Source organism: Strigops habroptila, chromosome 2 (genome assembly GCF_004027225.2).
Source record: "Strigops habroptila isolate Jane chromosome 2, bStrHab1.2.pri, whole genome shotgun sequence".
Taxonomy (NCBI): domain Eukaryota; kingdom Metazoa; phylum Chordata; class Aves; order Psittaciformes; family Psittacidae; genus Strigops; species Strigops habroptila.
In genome coordinates this window covers 22,204,466-22,221,525 of record NC_044278.2, presented here as the reverse complement: position 1 = coordinate 22,221,525, position 17,060 = coordinate 22,204,466, and the positions used below count along the sequence as shown (strand labels likewise).

The 17,060-nt window shown below is 37.2% G+C and overlaps 1 protein-coding gene across 4 annotated transcripts in view; it reads right to left on the bottom strand.

Annotated features, from left to right (window-relative positions):
• The window catches only part of USP25 (ubiquitin specific peptidase 25), a 92,563-nt gene that overhangs the window by 22,709 nt on the left and 52,794 nt on the right, over positions 1 to 17,060 (bottom strand). For all 4 annotated transcript variants that reach the window (XR_003990104.1, XM_030476686.1, XM_030476683.1 and 1 more), the window contains 9 exons: positions 13,393 to 13,530; positions 12,454 to 12,530; positions 11,671 to 11,744; positions 10,314 to 10,462; positions 6,371 to 6,498; positions 5,532 to 5,627; positions 5,045 to 5,206; positions 3,078 to 3,286; positions 2,293 to 2,363 (listed from right to left, as the gene is read on the bottom strand). Coding sequence is in view for 3 of the 4 variants with exons in the window: in XM_030476686.1 (XP_030332546.1) it covers positions 2,293 to 2,363; positions 3,078 to 3,286; positions 5,045 to 5,206; positions 5,532 to 5,627; positions 6,371 to 6,498; positions 10,314 to 10,462; positions 11,671 to 11,744; positions 12,454 to 12,530; positions 13,393 to 13,530 (1,104 nt within the window). In the remaining variant the exon portion in view is untranslated. The remainder of the gene's footprint in view (positions 1 to 2,292; positions 2,364 to 3,077; positions 3,287 to 5,044; positions 5,207 to 5,531; positions 5,628 to 6,370; positions 6,499 to 10,313; positions 10,463 to 11,670; positions 11,745 to 12,453; positions 12,531 to 13,392; positions 13,531 to 17,060) is intronic.

Here is a 17,060-nt window from a genome sequence, read left to right as displayed (position 1 = left end):
AAGATCCTGATTAAAAAATAAATAAATAAAAAGTAAGTGAAGTCTCTTCAGACTTTGGCAATAAAATTTCCTCACTCCAAAATAGGGCATTAAAATCCCAGCTGAATTTAAATCGTTTTACTTAAAACCATGCTAACAGGGTCAGCTTGAGGCCCCCTACCCCTTCCTCCAGTTCTGGAGAACCAGCTGCCAGTCATCCATGCCGAGCTTCCAGGAAGGTTCTCCAGAGAGGTTTGTGACTGGCAGACAGGCGAGTCCAGTGCCAATGGGCATATCTTGTGATAAGCCATTATATCAACAGTAATTAACATACGGGGCAACAAATCCAGTAAATAGTTGGCATTAAACTTCTTAGCTCACACTTACTACTCATGAAACAGAAATAGAGCTTCACCAACCTCTTCAACATGTAGGTACAGAACAGACATATCAAAGCTAATATATCAAAGAGGAATTCCCACAGGAAAAACAGGTGCGTCTCTTTAAAGAGGGAAATAATCAAATAAGCAGCTGATGAAACACTCAGGAGGACAAGACAAAATAAGAATTTTGAGAATATATTTCATATGACAATTTGACAAGGGTTTTATGAGCAATTGTAATTTCCTTAGAATCGAAAAGGACACAAGGACAAGAGAAGCTTCTTAAATAATTCATAAGAACACTAGGAAATATCCCACAAATGTAATACGCTTTCCTTAAAAAGTTTAGTTTTACATGCCCAGATCTTATTGACTCATGAGAGAAAAGCTTTCAGTGCTGCAATCTTATCATTCAGAGGAAAACATCAATGTGAAACTGCTCCCATAGAATGGGGCAATACTGAGCTATCCAACTGTCCAGCTGCAGAGGCAGCAAAAGTAGACAGCTGTATGCATCTGCCTCCTTCCTATTGCACGAAAACACCCACAGGGACAAAACGAGCTGAGCTGTGGAAGAGCAGCCTTCTCTGCCAGCCTGAGATTTCAGATGGGTTCAGTACCTACTTGTTCCGTAACTATCACTTAACACACCTCACTACTTTCAGACACAGCACAGGAACACCCTCTACAAATCTATATACTGTTTTCATCCTCCTGTTTCTAGAATTCTGTTCCAAAACAAAACCAAAAACATCTACTTTATGTTATAAAAATCTGCACTAGGACAAGGTGTTTTCCTAAGTAATCCCCTTTTTCCATTGTAATGATTGCTGACATATCTTCACCATGCAGAGGTATTTCCTCCTGTAACACCTAAGCCAACACAGGTAGGCTGTTTGGATGTGAAATTAGCAAATTACTTCATTTTGCTGTAAGATGATATGTAGCCTGTAGCCTTCCTGTTACAACACGAATATTCCAGTAAAGAAAATGCCTGCCAGTAGGAAGCTTAAAGAAAGCCATCTAGGCAAGTCTGCCTGAAATCCTTAACATCAGAGTTCAGCTGCCAGGAAGTATTACAAGCCATGTACAAAATGAAGACATACCTCAAGGAAAACTGTAAACTGAACAGATCTTACATGGAAGGAAAATAGTTCTTTTTCCTAACAAAGTAACAGAGGAAGTAATCTTTAAGCTTAAAATCTGTCAAAGTGAGTGAACACAAATATATGAACATAAGAAATACCAGAGGAGCCACAACTCCATAGTAAAGCATTCTAAAAACGCTGTTCAGATTACACAGCACGAGAATCTCCCTAAAAGGCATCTCAGACTAATAGGCAAGGTTGTGACTGATACTAAATCTAGACAGAGGATTTTGTTGGGGTTTTTTAATAGAAAAGAAAAAAAAAAACAAAACAAAAAACAACAAGCCCACTGGCATTATTAACTATAAATTTAAATCAGGAGCCTTGAATTCCTAAGTATTAGCATGGAAGTTGCAATACACAAACGCAATAAGCATTGAAGTATAAAAATAATTGTTTCCTATGTCTAATGCTTTTCCACCTAAAAGCCGTAAGATTACCTAGCAGTATGGTCAGATCAAGGTGAGAAAATTTTATTGTGTTAAACAAAACCTGAAGTTCTGCATTCAAGTCAAGAAAGTGGATCAGAAATAGAACGTATTTGGGCTTTTCATCACAAAGCTGCTTAAACTCAAGTATGCCACCTGTAAAATATTGTAATATTCCCTTTCATCTGACTGTCCTTACTTAACAGGTTTTCAAAACCCATTATGACTTTCCAATGAAATTTCTCAAGCCATTATATATAATTGTTGTATACCTGCTCTATTTTCAAGCATAAAAGAACTTTTATTAAAGTGACAAAAAGGATTTGTTTTATTTCATGCAGAAATTGTACTTACTTGGACCATTGTTTTGTCAGAGTACATCAATTCAATTGTTCGATGTATTCTAGATATACTTTCTTGTAAATCTAAAAGAGAAATAAAAAAAGAAGCTCTCTTCCATGAGGCTGCATAACTGCACATGGCTTCATCTTTATTTTACCTCATTAAAAGCCAAACGGGTACATTTCACACTTGGTGTATCTGTTTTTCTATCTACACGCCAAACACTAAACCTTCTCAGATGATAAAGCAGAGAGAGTGATTCATAATACTCTGCTGCTAGCTTCCTAGAGCTCAACCAAGCCCACCCCTGCTGGAACAACAACTTCCCTTGTTTTCCTCAGATCAACAGAACAGACTGTAAGCTCTACACACTCCAAAAAGCCTTCGCTTAGAAATTTGCTGAATTTTCCCCTATGGAAGGGGTCACTCTATCTGAAACTCCCCTGCAGCACCAAGTCAAAGCATGGGCCCAGCCAGTACCACACTGACAGCTCAGACACAACTGCAGAGACTTTCTTTGGCATGGATCACACTCTATTTCACTCTACTCCCCCCAACACAATGCACACAGAAACCTGCATTGAAACACTGTGTATGCCTCACTCAACGCCCAGTATGCTTCTTCAGTTCATATACTTCCAGTCTACTACAACCTCTAAGTTCCCTTCCTATTTGTTAAAGGTAAGTTTAGAAATACAAACCAAGCAACTCAACACACACGTGGGCATTCAGGTGATTTCCCACACTTCCACAACTCCTTTCCAATGGCAAATATATTCCCCAGCTTGTGGCATTACCTCTAGTGTCGTTCTCTACTTCAGTCCTCCAGCGATGCAAACAGCCTTCTAGGACAGACAGCTCTTCCTCAGTGATGTGCCTCGGTGCCGGATGCATTGGCAGATCAGGAGGAATTCGTGATTGTGTGAATGGTTTATGTATTACTGATCTTTGTACAGGAGATGTGCTTGGAACATCTGATGATGAAGGCCCCTGCTGCTCTATTGTGCTGTGTTCATTCAAAACATAAAATAAAAAAAAAAAAATGAATCATCATGCATACAAACTAAAAGCCACACTATAAAAATAAGCTTTTCATCTGAAAACAGAAATTTTAAAGGTAGTAATTTCCTACAGTGCAATCCAGGAAAGGTACCTACAATATCAATATGGCATTAATATGTAAATTCTGGAAACCTGGTGGTGTACTACACGTTAGCACAACAATAACTCTGGTTGCCATTCCCAAAGATAAAGGAATCTGAGTTGGATAGGTCAAGCGACAGTTTGCTTTACTTGAAATGCTATTCAACACTTTCATATAACATCATGCAAGTAATCACTGTGGTTTGAAACATTTATTGACAGTGGAGAGAGAAAAATCACAGCAGCTTGTCTTATGGTCCACTGACCATAAAATCCTAAAAATACATAAAATCACCTACCTACCATTTATGTTAACTGAACAGCAACAATGAAGGGACCTCTGATATTTACGGAACACTGGAAATATAGCACCAAGCCATCTAAATTTGTTCCAAACACATCTCCTAACTCAAATGGCAAAGCAGTCAGGAAGACTAGGAAAATTCTACAAGAGCAGTGGAATATCAAAATGACAACCTGTTACAGATTTTTCTCTTCCCATCAGTGAGACCACCCATATGTAATCATACACTAACAAAAACCTGAAGATCTTTCTAGGATTTTATTTCATGTACTGACATTTTACTTTGCGTACAACATCATGATACAGTCTGAGGAACGTGGATTCTTCAGTAGTTTGAAAAGTTCCGAGAACATCAAGAGCTGACAGTGTCACTCCATATGCTGTTGTGTTTCTACAGATCTACAAAAGTATTAATACTTACATTTTTACAGAACAAACTTCCTTTATAGGAGTTTCGACAAAGCATATCACTCCTGATCCTGTATTTCATGCAAACAATGCTAGCTTTTAACAGTTCGTCTTCTCTTATCGTCACAATTTCTACATTATACCAGTAAGACATCTGAAATCTTTCAAAGGCTTTTTAGATTCATTTACTTGCCTGAACCACAAAATTATCCATCTTGACTGGACCAGAACCTAGAACTCTACTTTCCAAATACAATATAAAAAGCTGTGTTATAAACTGCCAGTGTCCACCTAACCAAGTCTGACCCTAAGTTATACTCTACTAACTGTTAGTCATACTTACTAGCTTCAATCAATGAGAAAAGTGACATTATTGGAGCTTTACCTCCCTGGTATGTTGGCTACTCTGTGTTGAAAAAGTCAGACTGTTAGGTTCCTGGCAAACTCTGTGAGAAGTGTGAGTTGCAAAGCAGAAATGGAGCTTAATTCTCAGGCTAAATCAACAGATAAATATTACATGAGAAACCTTGAAGCTCTGCAGCACATACACACTGACCGAATTAAGATTATTAAACAATGCAGTTGGGAAGCAGTGACTTCACCAGATACTGTGTCTATTTGGAATTTTAGGTGGAATTGTGCTTTATTTGAAAATAATAGTTCTCCACCTAAAGGCATTTTTATAAGCACAAGACAAACCCAGATTATTAACACTGTGTTTTATTTAAGTCATCTGTTGTGCTGAAAAATACTTCTACGAAGAAAGCAGAAACTTTACCTCTTAGGATATGCCTAGTTGTATTAAACTGGTGAACGTGGCAGATAAGCTTCCTCCCCTGTCTCTCGGGTTTGCACCCGAGCAGACGACTGGCCTCTTGCCTTGGGAGAGCAGGAAGAGGCAGCTCTTACCTGGGTGGGGTCTGGGCTGGCAGCGTGCCGCTGGCAGGGGCACTAGCACCCAGGTCATCAACCGGAGACGTGCACACCGGCTTGCTGGAGGCGAACTCCAAGGCGTACTGCAGGACATCTACCAAGGGGAATCGTTTAGGACCAGAACCATAGCTTAAATATCTGTTAACCATAAAATGTATTAATGCCATGACTCACATATACCAAAGAAAAAAAAAGAAAAAAGAAAAAAGAAAAAAAAAAAAAAGAAGATAAAAAAAGGATTTTTATTTTTTCTGGTTGACTGCAATTAAATAAAGCAACTCTTTCCTAACACGTTTCATGCATTAGAATTACTGCCCTTATACACAGTTTCCAAGGAAAACAGTAAAAGAAAAGAGATGCAGAAGGGAAATCTAGAGCAAAAAACTACATACAAAGTGTAAGTTGCAAGGACTGATTCTATGTAGCCCATAATATTATTTGCATTTACAGTTATCTATAGTACCGTTCTAATCTCTGTTGTAAAACTGTGAGGTACTCTTTGAGTCTCTTGATTTCATCCCGTTTAATTCTTGTTATTTCTCTGTTTTTGTGCATATACCTGTAAAACATGAAATTTAGAAAGAGGTGTCAGCCCACAGTATCCAAGCACTGAAACTGAGGTCTGCACCCACCAGCCATACCACTTAGTGCTAACAAAAACTCACACTCTCTAGAACCTACAATATACTAAGCAGTAAAACAGAACTGAGAAGGAAATAGTAAAACCTTCTCTCCCACAACTTTCAGAAGATGCTTTTTTTCCCCAGTGTCAAAAGCTCTGCTCATACTGTGGATGACAAACATGTATTAGAAAGCTTCTAAACTAAGTGGTTTAAGAGGCAACCACATAGCAATACTCCTGTTTCATTAATCAGGCTCACAAATAAATACTCAGCATCTAACTGAAGGCCATTTTGGTATCCCACCTCTACACAAAAAGAGCATGCACTGATGCTGAGAATCCTCTTCAAACCATGCAGTTTATGCAGAATATCATGAAACAGCTGACTTCTCACCCTCTTTCCCAATTGGACCCAAAAACAGTGTGATTATTCAGAGTATTTTTCCTGAGTACACCACTACCTAGCAATAAATTAAAGACTGAAGTGCAAGAAGGTTTTGGCACAACGTAGCAGTATGTCTTAAATTGTTATCTATGTGTATTTTCTGAAACAGATGAAACTCATGAAAATTTTAACTTGTCTAGCTAGAGAAGAAATTTACCATTATTTAAGCAAGGATAAAATGCAAGGATGTAGTTTATATTCCTAGCAGGACTTGGTTGATAATATTACACTGTACCTGTCCAGATACAAAATTGGAGGAAATTCTAATTTGTTGTGTATCTTCTCTGGTCTCCCCAAAGCCTGATTAAACTCAAATCTTGACAGCTCAAAAGTTAAGACAGGAGGAAGCTCAGTGAACCAGTGCTGAATAAAAGAAAAAACAGAAAACCCCACAATGAATAGCAGAACATTAGTAATAATGGTACAATACCTGCAGACTGACACAAGTATAAGAGAAACTGGCTCTAGAGGGTGGATCAGCATAAGCTTTACAAAATTCTTATCTTTCCCCTTCACTGTAAACAGAGACCATTTGTCACCCATGCTGCATCAGAGCTTTCCTACTCATCTATCACTATCTGTGTTAAAGCAGAGTAGGCACAAAGGCTTCTTCCTTTCACATTTGTCTTGTTCGTACTAAAAGCGGCCTACACTTGAACCCACCTGCCTTGCCAACTGTCCTGTCCTCTTTTAACTCTCCCATGCCACTGAAAGGGTTGTTTATACTGTATCAAGTGCTCTTCCCGCTAGTTCCCTCAGGCTCAAGTTTCTGATCCTTTCATTCAACCGGTATCACTCAGAGTTTCCAGTGATCTCCTCTGAAGCAGGACCAGCGAGTACTCTGGGCTGTGTGAGACCAGCTCTCTTGGCACTGTAAAACTCATACTTTTTCTTGAAATCTCCTCTGTACTAACAACCTCTCCTGAAGTTTCTGCTCACGTCACTAACCACTGTTAATCCATCCATGGATCAACCCATGTTATCATCACCTTATCCCAGTTTTCTTTGAGTATTCAGTAGAGGTCTAACCTTAGTCCTCCCTTCTTTCCTTACATACTTGGTTTCTCAAGTACAAGATGAATTCAGTCTTAGTAACAACTGAAACATCAGTGTGTTATCAGCATTATTCTCAGACTAAGGCCAAAACACAGCACTGTACCAGCTACTAGAAAGAAAATTAACTCTATCCCAGCTGAAATCAGGACACTAAACATCCACTCAAGCTTCCCTGATTGCCACAGACACCACAGCCACATACTTCTGACAACCGGTGTCCATAGCCTACAAGCGGCATTTGACTCGGGGCTTGCTTTAAGTTCTCCTATCCAGCCAAATGTCTTGAATAGTCTTTTCATACAAGACCTCCAAGACAGCCTTTTCCTTCGGTGCTCATGGCTAAAATTCAGGTCTAGGTTCTCATCACTCCACATCTCACTGCAATGTTTCCTCTCTTTTCCCCTTGCATGGCCTTAGTGCAGGTAGCCATGCCACACTAATAGATTTCCAGGACTTAGCTGAATTTTCCTAGTTCATTATGTTCAGCATCACTCCATTCATCTGCTTACATGCAGTGAGTTGCCTTCCCTTTTTTTGCCTGTATCAGCCTCCACTAATCACCTTTTCAGTTTTAAAGGAGATCATAACATTTCTCTTGCAGCAACTTCATGCAGCAATAGATTTCAATGCTAAAGTCAGCAAAGCCACACCACAACCCTTCCCCCTTAAACTCTTTTTATTGCAATGCCCCGAACTCCTTGATGATGACCAAGCTGCTGATGCCCTGAAGTTTATCAACCATGATGCTGACAAACATTCTCTCATTTTCCCTATCTTCTAACTCCAAGTATGTGCAATCAATCTCCATCTTCTCTTGAATTTGGATTTAAGTTCCTTGGGACAGAGAATGTCTCTTTGTTTGTTTGCTTGTACATTAGCTTGCTTGCTGACACCAAACTCCACAGCTGAGGCTTTTAGGCATTATGATAATAACACTAATAATAATAATAGCAGCAACAATAATTATAATAAACAAGCTAAATACCCCATTCGAGGCAATGAGGGAAGCAAGGAAGAAAAATAGAATGTTACTTTCAGGATGTTTCCATACATGTGACTACCAAGTTAATATTATTTTCTTTGAGCTTTGATATCTACCATCTTGGATGAATGCCACTTGAAGTCTCTGTTCAGCAGAGTCAGACTCTGATAAAACTAGAAGAAATTCAGCTTCCTTCAGTACTTCCAAACTTTCCAATGCCCTGCAACCCCTTTGAGGCATTATGTTTAAACATAACTACTAACAGCAGCAACCACTATAAATAAATTACTTCAGTTCAGGGAAATGTAATCAATTTACTTGGCTCTGGTAATAATGCAGTAATGTTTTTCTAGATTTGGACTTAACACATTACCTTTCTTGTTTGGCCACTGTTGTCAATCTGTCATTATGACTATTTCACTTCCATTTCCACACGCTAAGAAGCCAAGCTGATTAAAACCCTGACAGTTTCAAAAAAACACAAATCTTAACACTCTAGACCCTGAAATTACAGGTGAAAAAAAACCCTCAAGATCAGAACAAAACAAAAAAGTCTGACATTTCTAGTCAAGCATTTATAACTGAACTGACATTTATGCATGAATGCACACAGGTTTTAACTGCAAGACAATCTTCAGTCAATAAGATGAACAATCGTACTCTTGTAATAGGTACATACAAGATTTCAACTTGCATAAAGGAACTGAGCTTTGTATTGTACTAAGATATTTATGAGATTTTTTTTTTCTTTCAGTTATATTTCAGAAAACATGCTCATTGTAGTAAGACATTTCTACAAGTGCTGGAATTAAAGAAAATAAAATAAAAAATGGAAACATCATGAAAAAGAAGAACACATCGAGTCAGATGTGTAAACACATTTGAAAATGCTTGTTAACATCCACTTTGGTTGATCAATATTTGATCAGCAATAGCTGACCAGAAAAAGGAACTGCAAAAGGGACACTATAAAACTTCTGTTGATAACACAAAATTGGAAATAGAAATTTAGACTGGAGGATGATTTCCATGTGCGTCACTAGGCTTAGTAATGACTTCCTTTGTGTATGTTGATATGATTAAAGCAAGAAAAAATTCATTACTGCAAAAGACTGACACCAAGGAAGAAACTATACCTGAACTTTTTACTTAAATATAAGAAACCTCTTAAGATTTCAGATTTTTAGAGTAACTTTGATGAAACATGAACAACTGCCTAAAGAAAACGTAGGTTAGCCTCCACAGGCAATGGGGATTTCTGTATTTCCACATCAATAATATACAGGTTGTTAGAGAGAGCTCTGCCAGAGGAAAATGCTGGGCATATACACACATGCCAGCAGTAAGAGGGGACATTTCAGAGCATACCCTCCCTCTTGGTTCTACAATCACCATTGGTCCAATTACCTGTTTTCCCTAACCTGTGACTTCTGCACAAGAAATCTTGTCATCTCACCCCAACACCATACACTGTATATCCCACTTCTTAATGGGGCTCCATCTGAATCCATCCACTCATGTTTTCGGCATGCTCTGACATTTGTCAGCCTCCTGCTCTAGCAAGAGCTCTCCGAGGAGAAAGAGCAGCCCACAGAGCAAGTATTATCTGTCCACTGCTGCAAGGAGGGTAGGGGGCAAAGGGAAGAATACTGGGAAACATCAGTAAAAAGGGGAAAAGGGGAAGAAGGCTAGGGTGCCGAGGAGTTACAAGACAGGCACAGAGGAATAACAACAATGCTCTGAAGCAACGGTCAAACGCACAGCTCATGGTTGCTCTTTACAGCATGGCATAGGGCAGCAAGGCAGTCAGCAGTAGTCAGCTACCACAGGACATTACACCCATGACCTCTCCGGCGATCAAATACCAGCAACAGGTGGGAACCAGCCTCTGCCAAATTACCACTGTAAGCACTTGATTGTGCCAGCTTTTAATAAGCATGAACTTTGTATCTTATGAAAAATTCAAAAATATGATACTCTGGATACTCAGAGAGATACAAACCCCTCAGATTAACAACTCAGTTATGCCAGGCATCAGAATCCGCACAGCAGCAGGTCACATAAGCAGTCATGAATCCCAGTGAAAAATAAAGAGCACGACAACGCCCCTTAGAGAAACCCACAGGAGAACTTAACTCACCTCCTGACCAGACTTTGCAGAGTTTTCTGAGTGGAGAGATTCAATTTCTCCTTCAATCATTGCAGCTTCTAGGCACTCATGAAGATCTTTAAAGCCATTAACCTGGAGTGGATACTGGCCAAACATTTCTGTATTTTCAAATTTTTTACCTTCACATAAGAAATTAAACAGTTAAGGTTTTAGAAACAAACCCTGGCCTTTAAAAAAAACCTAACAATCCTAGGTTATCTTACCTAGTCTACTGAATAATACCCACATTTTCTTATTGAACAATTCAATTATATGTATGAAAACAAGTTACTACAGAAAGTTACTTGAATCTAATATTGAAAATTACTGCATTTTCCTCTTCAGCCCATTTTTTTATATTGTTTTTGCATCTCTTGGTAATAAGCAAAACTCAAGATGACTTGGCACCACAAATGTATGGGAAACTTTACACATATAAATCAAAGTCCTCCTCCTGCAAATAGCAGCTCAGTAATACAACCCTACATTGTATCAGCAATGTTGGTGGAATTGCTGGTATGAAACAGCCCTTTGTATAAGTACATTTACATTTTGCAAAAATAAAGCACAAAAGAGAACACTCATGATTTCTATCCTGAAAACAAGATCATGATTTGGTAACAGTGTATAAAGATGCAAGTTCAAACATGAGGAGAAATGTGGGTGACAACCTTTCAATCTACAACTTAAATTTATTTCATCCTAAAGTCAGTAACAAGTCTTCTTACACCAGCTAGTTTCTTTTCATTGGTTTGAATTTCATATCTCCTCAGTTAAGATGAGAACATAAGGGATGAAAGTGGCTGAATGTAAAGGAGCAGGAATGATAGTTAGTAGCAAGAAATTTGCAGAATTATTGTCTGACAACAAATCATTAGATAGACTGTTCCAGGTAGAGAAGCAACCTGGAATCCACTTTAAAGATTTTAGCTGCTTCATTTAAATGCATTTCATGAGTCATTCACTCCCAGGATGGGGGACAGAATCACCAACATTAAAATACTTCCACAACTGCTGGCCCCCTGGAAACAGAGAATACAGTAACTTGCCTTCTGTGTAAGTGGCAAAAGGTGCCCTGATGATAATTTCTTGCAAGCATTTTTTCTCAGCATCTCACCCCAACTCTCACCCAAGTACATACGCTCAGCTCCTGAAGGTTACTGAAACAGTCTTTCTGGACCACTGCAGCTCACTACATTTAATTTCAGTCTCATGACAGTCTGTGACAAACCTTTGGTCACAGACTGAACATGTAAGTCTCCAAGTATACTTCTGCAGAAGTAGCTAAAATGCTACAACTAAGTACTGTGTACTTAGACAAGAAGTCCAAGTAAGTTCAGATGCATACCTTCAAGTACCCCTACTGCTAGAAATCGTCCATAAAACAACTCCACCATTGGGTTCTTTGATTTTTCTCCATCCCTGAAAACAGAAAGCATGTTAGTGCAAGAAACCAAACACAAAGCTCTCAACTTCTATAAAACTATGAGCAGAATATTCTGAATCCATTATGAAAATGCTATTTTACTCAGATACTCTTCATTTAGTTTTGTACTTTCCTCTAATGACAATAATAATGATTCACATATTTGCAATGATAAGTTTCAGAAGCACTTCATTCTAGGAGAAAATATGTAAATTCTATGATTCTATGAAATCAGATTCAATTCCTGAGTGGTTAAATTGTACAAAATCCTTGTAAAAATTATTTCCTGCAACACTCTAGAAACAATGCTATATTCAAAAGACAGTTTACAGATACACAAACGAGGAGTATTTACCTCTGAGAAGAGAAAGAGGAGCAAGGTTTTGAAGTATTTAAGCTACAGGACTGAAAAGAAAAGCTGCTTTCAAATTAAAAAAAAAAAAAGCCTAATTGATTATGTACAAAACACATCTCTACTCTTTATATACCTTGGACTTCATTCAGCAAGGTTTCTAACATGAAACAAGACGACGAAAATAAACAATTCATAGAAAAACAAAGGTATATTGAACCATAACAAGCTACAGCATTGGATCTTTTCTGCCATATAGCAAGAAGTGGATTTCTGGTCGGTCGGTTTGCTTTTTCTTGTTAAAATGTCCAAGATACAGAACTAGATTTAAAAAAAAAAACAAAAACCCTTACCTCTCTTCTTCAGCTTTAATTTGGAAGGCATCTTCTAGCCAATCTAATAATTTGTGTGTAAATTCACTAACATCTTGCTGTTGAAAAAATATGAAGTGATCAGTATATGTTCACACATGTAATTGAATACAATAAAGTGTCACCTTACAAGATCAGTATAGCTTTATTCCCCTTAACAGCAGCTCCAAAATCACACTATATCCAAGACTATGCCATGAATGGGGTTTTTTTTATGGGTGGCACTTAAAGCACACTAAGGCTCTGGTGTTCCTCAGCTATTACACTGTCCTGTGATCCTTATTACTTGGGCTCAGCTTTCATACCATGCTAGTCCAAAGGCATCTTATGAATCCCATTGTTCAAACCCTTTGGTATCTAACAAGTGGTGACTAATATTACTTTCATCAAGCACTAAAGTTCAGCATGCTGTTGTAATTAAATACCTTCACCACATAACCTCATGTGGAAAAAACTGAAGAAACCAAGTGTTTCTCAGAAAACCAAAATATACCCACTATCATTTAGGCAAGAATCCTGAATATGAGTATCAGGATCCTCCAAACTAGTATCTACAGAGACAAATAGGGCTGTACCAGCCCTGGAAGCAGTGTTAGAGCAGAAGAATAAAGCTCTTTTGAAACCCACAGACTTAGAAACTAAACCCCAAAAGCAAGAATGTGGAACTACTGGTTAGTTTCTAAAATAATAGCAAGAAAGTGTACTGAAGAGTCACACTGTCCAGATTTGATTTGATTTGATTTTTTTAATAAAAGTGACCAGAGATCGCATACTATTAAGATAAAAAGCTCAAAGACTGGTAATTAGAAGTTTCTTTTCTGTGGACATTTTGAATTTTTGTTGTGCATTTTAAGTATTTCCTATTGCCAGATAACCATACAAAAACATGCATAAATTTGAATAAAAATACATAGAAATTACCTGTTGGGAATCGTTTGATTTAAAAGCATCTTTAAGGATTTCAACTGCTCTTGATGGGTCAACATATTTTCTCTTTGAACCAACTAGAAGTGCAAACAGGTACCTTAATTCACGCATGAAAGGCAGATTCCTATGTTCCTGTATTTGAAAAAGAATTAAAAATATTTCACAAAGTGTTAACAAAAATCTACTTTACAGAAGTGTTACCCAGTGAACTAAGGGTATATCCAGCCAATCATAATAATAATATATAAGCTTACTTGTAGTACTACCAAGGTAGTGTTGCATGCCTTTTACTTGTCAGTTTTGTAAAACAATATAGTTCTCTGGGAAGAAAACTACATTTCAGAACTGAAAGTTCCCTGAAACCATATCTAGATGTGGCTGTTTGAGTTGAAATAGGGCCAAATGGACAAGGGGACAAGCTGAGTTGCATTTAAGACAGAACTGTTGCTCCCAAGACTTACAATGCCTTAAGCAATACACTGCAGCAACAGGCATTCATTTTAATGAAATTAGTATTCCTATATATTAGTATTCCTATACCTCTAGGAGAATTTCTTGTGAACCTATACACTGCCTGTTGCCCTTTATTTTATACTGAAGACTAAATCTATAATGCGTACACAAATCATTATTATTTCTCTTGACAGAAGTAAGAGATATAGCCTGCTCTCCTTTCTATCTAACTTTTTAAGTATAGTTCATGGGCAATACGGAGTTCTTTTTCTGGTTTCCAGGAATGAAGTAGAAGAAATACTTTCTGCCTGTATAATGAAAAGTAAGTAAACTGAAACACAAATCCATCGTTCCATTGATTAAACGACAGGTTACAAATGCTATGGAGATCAGATATCACTCATACTCCTAAGTAGATAGTTGACAAATACTTGTGAAATTAAAACCCATGTAATATCCACTTGTATTCAGAACAGTAGTTCTAAATACAGACACTTTGAATGGAAGTATCATTCAAAGGCAGCACAGATGTCAGATGCTGGTCAAACCAGAATTACTTCATGACAAAACGTTTCACATGCTCATCAAACAGCAGACTCGTTTAGTCACTCAGCATGCGTAAGGCTTTTCGTGCATAAAGTCTGGTTTGTTTCAGCTTTAAAACCTGTGCGTCGTGAACTGGAATATGTTCTGCATAATACCTAAAAAAATACTTCTAGTCACGTAAACTCCCAAGTTTTACTTGCTCATCTAGTTCACCTTGCAAAACACCACCCAATTATAAACAATGCCCACAGAAAAGGCTGAAGACTTCATCAAATGCCACCCTAATTCAGCTTTAAATCATCATAATTTAAGAATAAAATCTATCTTCCATTTACATATTTAAAGCACTTTATAACAACAAAACAGGAAAACAAATTAAGTGATTTTTTTCTTAGTATTTTCATACAGTGATCTATTAAAAATCAATAGATTTTCAAGTTTTAGATACAGATATATTTGATCAAGATGATTGAATACCAGTGATGATTAATATGCACAATATAGAGGATTGACCACAGAATGCTCTACACCTCACCTTCCTTTTGCTAAATCTGAAGTAGGTAGGCAGAGAGTAGTATTACACTACTTATCCAAATTTACACTACTAATTTGGCTGAGTTTTAAGCATACTTGTAGCTTTACATTGAACAACTAGCTATGGATGTCAGTAGGATTACTCAGAACAAATCTCTCTGTAAAGCCTACAAAAGTTCTCTAAAACTAGAAAAATCCTTGTTGCTTTTTTGAGAAAGCTCTATTTCATGCATTAGGCATGATCCTTGACCAGATTATGTGGGCATTACCACAACAAACAGTGATTCTGACGAAACAAAGCCTAAAATCTTCAGAAGGACATTAGCCAGTCTCCAAGACAAGGTATATACAGTTCCACAAAGGACTTGCACATTAAAACTAAAGAACTAATAAGGTGATCAGAGCACAGCACACAGCTCTCAATTTTACAGCATACTGTAGGTGCACCAACACCTACAAAATAAAAAAAAAATAAAAAAAAAAAAAAATTAAAATCAGTTTTGAAATAAAAACTGTACGGAAAGTTCATAATCTAAAACATTGTCTATTTTATCACCTAGCCTGCCTTCGTAAACAATTTTTTAATAATTTCTTATGTTGGAACAGTTTATGATTAGAAATGCCTCTAAACAATCTACACATTTAATACATAGCAAACATTCATTATTGTCAATCAGTATGCCAGGACACTGGCATAATGATGTTGTTGAAACAGGTGGAAGAATGCGCTAAGCTCTAACACAGTATTCACTTCCTCTGATAATGACACGTTTCCTGAAGACATCGTTAAGGCTAAATATTTAGCTGGCCTTTTGTTGCATACAACAAAAAAGATCTGTTCGATATGATAGTAAGAGAACCAGCAGAGGAAAGAAGCTGCGGTAACCTCAGAGAACCATATTTCTTCTGCAGAAGGAAGCTGAGAAACATACCATGGAAGAAAAACCAATTTTAAATGAAAAAGTATAAAAACAGATCAGATGTATGACCAAGTTTAAAATCCAGAAAAACAAATTCCAATTAGCTGAGGCAAATAGGGTGCGGTTGTTGTTTGGTTTGGGGCCTTTTAAAGCCAAAAATTATACCAATGACTTTTGGATTAAAATTTTAGCTGCTGAATTATTAATAGCATTTGGATTCAATATTTTAATAGGAAAGAAAAAACACTTCACTATGCAATATTCCCTGAAGTACAACCACATGCTTTAATTCTAAATCAAGAGATCGTCATGACCCTATCATTAAACTCTACTTTCCACCAACTGGAAAAATAGCAAGATGTAAACCAAAGTCTTGAAAATCTGAGATTATTAAAACTTGGTTCTTTTTTAGCATGGAAATGTGATCCTAGGGAATGACAGTCACATACAGTACTTAATACTAGATTAAAAGTAAAAACCAAAACAAAAATAAGTCAAGATAGTTTTAAAGCAGGTAGCACAAAGAAGTCATTTCCATGGCTTTTTTTTTTTTTTTGTCAACCACTAGCTTATACTAGAACTCTAAACCAATTTGCCTCTACTTGACTTCACCTTATAGAGAAATAAAAGCACCATATTTGGGGGTATGCATGCTTATTTCTTCTATTTGTCTAAGTTCTTTTCCTAAATTCTCCCCAAAACATATTTCAACACTAAGACAATCATTTTTCAGCTGTAGGTAAAACAGAGGAGTACATCAAATAAAGTTATTTCATTGTGGAATTTAAATGAATAGAAAATACTGCCAGAGAAATTTACTAGCAGGCTTGCAGAAAGCAAGATTTTTGCACAAATCCACACACTTTCCTGGTGTCACACCGTTTCACATAGCCTTAATATTGTCTGCCATGGTCAGAATGTCTAAGACATAGACTGTGGAACTGCTAAAGGCTGAAAGTATCAATGCTTGAGCAAGATGTTTTTCAAAGACAACAGCTTGTTATTATCTATTTCATATCACCTCTTAGATGCCAACTGCTTTTTACATCCTGAAAAAATGAATGTAAAGAACTCTGAGTAATGGAGGATATTACTAAAACAAATTATATGATGAATAATGAAATACCAGGCAGAAAGTTAATATAAAAATTAACAAAAAATAAAAAATTTCAGTACAATTCTTCGGGAGAAGGGGGCAGCAGGAGAGAC